Genomic DNA, 5,867 nt, shown 5'->3' with positions numbered 1-5,867 from the left:
CACACAGGCTGCCGGCTGCCCCGGGAAGCGGGAATCGCCTAAGGAAACCGCTCATTACTTCTAACGGAGGGAAGGCACTAGATGGGGGAGGGGGGACACTTCCGCCAGAATACAAGATGGCCGCCCAGAGCCAAGCTAAGCTTGCCCTCGCCTAGCACAGCGCCCAGACTCACGGGTCAACAACCTGCCCCAACCCAAGATGGCCGTCTACGCCTTCAGGTCTTCAGTAGAACCCGTCAGTCGCCTCGTTCCCAGAACCACGGCGGCCTCCCGTCCCCTCGGAAACGCCAGTGCCCCGAACCAACATGGCCGCCGCAGCGTCGCTGTCGCGGAGCCGGACACCTGTCCAAGCCCAAGATGGCGGCGCCCGCTGGCGTGAGGCTCAGTGCGCGTCACGTGACGGGGGTGTGACCCGTGTCCCGGCGGAAGCGTGAGGGACCCAGCGGGGAGCGGGGGCTGCTGGCAGCCGCGGAGCGCGGACTGGCGCGCCACTAGCTGTCGGGGACGAAGAGCAGGAGACACGGCTGTCACCACGGAGCCCGCCGGCACCACCACGGCGGCCGCCGCCGCTTCTCGGGCCGGGGGCGCTGGGGACCAGGCGCCCTCGCTGCCTCCACCCCCGCCGAGGATGCCGCGCAGGAAGGTGAGGGAGACTGTGGGGGCGGGAAAGGCTCTTGGGGAGAGGGCAGGGAGCTCGCGGGGGCTTGTTCCCGTTCCCGCCCCCAGCGAACTTTCCCCCAGAGGCACAAAAACCGAGGGAAAAGAGCGGCCTTCAGCCCCCTGTACCCGCCTCTCTTGCTCCCTGAATGGATCCCGTTGGCGCTCGCTGGGCCCCGATTGGGTACCATCGCTGTCAGTCATCGCCCCCCAACGGTTACCTTTCTTCCCCCCCCCGCCGGAGGTTTGTTCCACCTCCTTGCAGTTCCGATTGGACAAGAGAACGAAGGACTTGCGTGTGTTTGGCTTGTCCTAATGCCCCAGCTGGGCGCTGATTGGCCGGTGCGGCTGCCACTCCCCGCCCCCACGATTACCTCCCGCGCGTGCCTTGTTTCTCGTGTTCCCTTCCCCCCAGCCGCCCCGAATGGATGTTTCTGTGAGAGCGAGGTTCTAGCTGATAGGCTGGGGCAGCCCATCAGTCACGCCTTAGAGCCGCGCCTCGTCTCTATGGGAGTTCTTATTGGAGGGGATTCCTTTCGGCCCCTCCCCTCTCTGATGGTGATTGGTTGATGTAGAGGGAGGGCGGCAGCTCTGCAGCCGCGGGTGCAAAACAAAGCAGCGAGGACACCCGTTCTTCCAGCAGGGTGAACCCTGTCGCCTGGGCTGCCCTAGTCTTCTCCCTCCTGCCCTGCCCCAGCCTAGGCCGGCTCCTCTGGCCTGCCCGGCTCCTGCCCCAGCAGGACAAGGGCAGCAGTGACTTGTCTCCAGCTCCTAGTCCTGGGCTTGTCCTGTCCTCTCTTTACAGCTCAGCACCTGCCTTGCCCTCACTGTGGTGCGCCCACCTGCCTGTCTGTGCCAGGACAGAGTGGGGCTTTCCCAGGCCTAGGGGAGGTGCTACTCCCAGGCTGCCCCAGCTTTTCATTTCAATTGAGGCAGCTGGTGCCTTGATAGCTCACAAGACTTCCTTCCAGTGAGACTGGTGCAACTTGTTTGCATCGGACAAGTTTGCAGAAGTCTGGAGTTACTGGTACCGCTTCCCCGCAGCTTGTGTTTCTCGTGCTGAAGGGAGGCTTTTATCCAAAGCGATCTGCCTTCGAGAAGTCTGAATCTGTTCTATAACATTCAGGCCCCAAACGTTCTTGTGTTAGTAGGAGTAGTATTGAAGTCTTAACTGTTCTCTTGCTAATGTTTGGGTCTGTGGTGCTGCAGAGGAACGCCGGCAGTAGTTCAGATGGCACTGAAGACTCCGATTTCTCTACTGATCCTGAGCATACAGACAGCTCTGAAAGTGATGGCACATCTCGGCGGTCTGCCCGTGTGACTCGTTCCTCAGCCAGGCTGAGTCAGAGCTCGCAAGGTAATGCCTTTCTTCTACATACCCCAAATGACACTTGGCAAACAGTCTCTATGTTCTCAGCCTGATATACTTAAATACATTTTAGGGAATCTGTTCCTTCAGTTTGGCTAACCCTCATTTGCTGTGTTTTTTTTTTCTCATTGAGTATAATAATGCTAGGGTGAGGTACAAAGACGTTGCAAGGATGCATTATTGAAATTAGGCAGCATAATCTAGCATTTTAAACTGGGATTGGAAGTCAGGATTCCTGTGTCCTGGTTTACGGTAGTTAAAGGGAGTGGGAACTGAACCATTGGTTCTGTGCTTAGCTTTGCCACTCATTTTATGAGACCTTTAGAAAGTCTTGTAGCCTTTCTTACTAGAGTTTCTTAGTGCATAATGACTCTATCTACATGATAGAGGCTTTGTGATGTTTAATTTTGAAGTGTTTAGAGATTGTTGACAGCTGTTATGCAGAAGCGCAAAATATTTGCCTGAAGAACTTGTGATAAATCTCTGAAGTCATCTTTTGGTTATTTTTATAAGTGACTTGTTAATTTGAAAACCTAATTTTCAAAACCTCTGAGCAGCTAATCATGCTTTGGAGTTCGTTTTCTGCTAAAACTTCACTGTAACTCCAGTCCTGAAAACTGTACCTTCAGGCCTTTACTCTTAAAGTTTAGCCTGGTAAAATCACTTGGTTCTTATAGACTGTGCTTGTCACTAAAGTCTCCAAATAACTAAACCAAAAGTAAAATGTGGATAGTTGAGGGCTTTTAGGCTGTACAAATATGAAAGTTGGATGGTTGTGTTACGGGTATGAGATGTTTTCATATCGGTGGAGTTTGTTGTACAACAGTATGTATCCAACATATTGTCAATTGAGTTCATGTTGCATGTTTTTACGTTTTGACATCCAGATTGTTAAAGAGGGGTTGTTGTGCTTTTCCACCTCCTCATTTTCTTGATCTGAGAAATTTTCTTGGCTGATAGTAATTACTGTGGAAATCGAATTCCATCTGTTTGTCTAAAAAGAGAAATGGCAACAAAGGGGTAAGATCTTCTGATTCCCTTGTTTTATCTGTAGGCTTTGCTAAGAGAATTTTTCAAACAGTTTTCTTCCAAGTAAGAAATTCTTGTAGTTCTTGACCAAATTTTTTTAGAAAATAACAGTTATTTTTGATTGGCATCTGAGGCATCCCTGTTTTTCAGCAGAAGAGAGACACTTTTTCTGAATAATTTGTTATAGACTCCAAAGTGGTAACAGTTCAAGACTACATACAGGGTGTTAGATAATGGCATGTGCCAAAAGCAGCTGTAGTACACGCAAAGCCAATCTAAACAGTATTGATTCTCATTCAGACCTGCTGAATTGGAATTGTTTAGTAAGTTCTGGATAAATAATGGGAGTTCAGAGTAGTTTGATTTGGTCCTTCATTCTTTAGACTGTTAGTAGGTCCTAGTGGCTGTAAAACTGTCAAAGAATGTGGCTCGGAATAATGAAACCAATCTCAAAGCTGGTAGATACACCTGTGGTGTGGAAGAGAAGACTGCAGTTGGCATCAAGCTGTCATATATTATTTGATAAGAACTAGACCTGTAGTACCAAGAACTTGACCTTGGGATCAGATGGGAGACAGATCTGTGACTCATGGTGGTTGCCCTGAATGAAGCTGACAATTGGATCAACTGTTGTTGACTTAGATTCCAGCCCTGTTCGGAATCCACCATCATTTGGGACAGAGGAGCCTGTATATTCTACCAGGAGGGTGACACGCAGCCAACAACAGCCTACTCCCGTGACTCCAAAAAAATACCCACTCCGACAAACTCGCTCTTCTGGATCAGAAACTGAGCAAGTGGTAGACTTTTCTGATAGAGGTATGGAGGGGGGAGGTATGGCTTTAAGTGCTTAAAGATATTCCATAAGCTTTGTGCCTTGTCTGTGAGGGTTGGGGGCAGTTCCCTAAGCGTGTAGGTTTGAGTTATGAGTGTGTTGTCTGAATTCACATAAGACATTTCTTTGTAAATTTTCCATTTGTGCAAAATTTGTAACATCTCATCTTTTATTCAGACACTAAAAATGCAGCAGATCATGATGAGTCTCCCCCTCGCACCCCAACTGGGAATGCCCCTTCTTCAGAGTCAGACATCGATATTTCCAGTCCCAATGTGTCCCATGATGAGAGCATTGCCAAGGATATGTCCATGAAGGATTCTGGAAGTGACCTTTCTCACCGCCCCAAACGCCGCCGCTTTCATGAAAGCTACAACTTCAACATGAAGTGTCCTACTCCTGGCTGTAACTCTCTAGGTAAATCCTTGTCCAAGAGAAGTCTTCTTTCCCTTTCTGCTGTTGAGATCGGTAGCCTGCGTTTCACTGGGTGGAGTTGCATATTTGAGCATCATGGGTTTTAATGGGAATGGAATACAACAACAGGTGCATGCTTTCAGGGATGTTTTTTGGCCAGGAGCAATTGGGGTCGTGAGGAAGAGAGACAGATTGATGACATTATAGGACAACACAATAGGCTCCTTTTTCGTTTTTTCCAAGCATCTCCTTCTGTATCCAGATCAGTGAACTGCTTCTCTCATGCTATATCACTGTTAAAAAGCCCTGAATTTATTGCTGAATTCTATGGAGAGCTGGCTTTGGAAGGTCAACGTGTTGAAGTCTAACTGTAAAGTCAGCAGTTGAAATCCAGTTAGTAAAGTCTTGTCACCTGATGTTTCTTTGGACTATGTGGCAAAAGTTTTCAATCTTGCTTATGTTCCCAAGTACAAGACCACAAGTTGCCCCTTGCTACATCTCACATAAGCAATTGAGTGAGCTAGGGAGTCTGAAAACACCTTACTAACCTGAAGTAGTCTCTGCCAGTTAAAACTAAGGCAGGCTAGTGTTGGTGAGCTTTGTCCTTCTGTTGTCAAAGATGAATCACTTACGCTGTTTTGCTGGCATCCTGCAATATTCTGGGCAGCAAATCAGTGGAACTTTTTATTTCAATCCTTGTAAAGTCTGTGGCATTTTTGCATGCAGTTGGGGAGACAAAAGAACAAGGAGATGTGAAAGGAGTGTAACTCAAAGACAGAATGATCCATCAATAAGTAGATAGGTCATTAATATAGAGATTTGGGGTAAACATTGAGTCCTTCAGTTAAGCTGCCAATCACTATCAGAAGCACAATACTTGGAGGAAAGTTGATAAAAGCCAATAGTATATCAATCCGGTTGAGGAGGAGCATGTAGATTTGGGGCTAGAGTAAGAAGAGCCTCCATCTTGGCCCCTTATGAGTTGTATCACAAAACGTGATTTATTTTATCCTCTGATAAGGATGATGCATTTAGTTAGCCCTTTTTTTTTTTGAAAGGCAGGCGCATGCTATGCTGTCTTTGGGGTTTTTTGTTGACTTAGAAGCTGAAAGGCTTTTTTTCTGATTCTCCATAGGACACCTGACAGGGAAGCATGAGAGACACTTTTCCATATCAGGATGCCCACTGTATCATAATCTCTCCGCAGATGAGTGCAAGGTAACATCCCTTCAACTTCTGTTGCCCTTCTGCTCCCATACTACAAAATGTTGAGACCTGTTTATGACTTGGAACTAAACTTAAAATTTGTGCTCCAAGTGTCACCATATCTGTTAACTGCATTCATAGTTTCTAGGGTCGGAAGGGACCTGAGCAGATCATCTAGTCTGACCCCCTGCCATGGCAGGAAGGAGTACTGGGGTCAAACGACCCCAGCAAGGTGTTCATCTAACCTCCTCTTAAAAACCCCCAGGGTAGGAGCCTGCACCACCTCTCTTGGAAGTTGGTTTCAGACCCTAGCCGCCCTGACCGTGAAATAGCGCCTCCTGATATCTAACCTAAACC

The 5,867-nt window shown here is 48.3% G+C and overlaps 1 protein-coding gene across 1 annotated transcript in view; it reads left to right on the top strand.

The window, feature by feature from the left end:
- The first annotated feature begins 393 nt into the window (after nt 1-393).
- Nucleotides 394-5,867, top strand: part of KAT7 (lysine acetyltransferase 7) — a 17,000-nt gene continuing 11,526 nt past the window's right edge. Inside the window, exons 1-5 of the mRNA XM_019523626.1 lie at nt 394-643; nt 1,867-2,014; nt 3,698-3,874; nt 4,068-4,307; nt 5,440-5,522. Of these exons, the coding sequence (XP_019379171.1) occupies nt 629-643; nt 1,867-2,014; nt 3,698-3,874; nt 4,068-4,307; nt 5,440-5,522 (663 nt within the window). The 5' untranslated portion in view covers nt 394-628. The remainder of the gene's footprint in view (nt 644-1,866; nt 2,015-3,697; nt 3,875-4,067; nt 4,308-5,439; nt 5,523-5,867) is intronic.

Source organism: Gavialis gangeticus, unplaced genomic scaffold (assembly GCF_001723915.1).
Source record: "Gavialis gangeticus isolate Ggan-Ray unplaced genomic scaffold, GavGan_comp1, whole genome shotgun sequence".
Taxonomy (NCBI): domain Eukaryota; kingdom Metazoa; phylum Chordata; order Crocodylia; family Gavialidae; genus Gavialis; species Gavialis gangeticus.
Note: the sequence above shows the minus strand (reverse complement) of the source record. Positions and strands in the feature narration are given on the sequence as shown.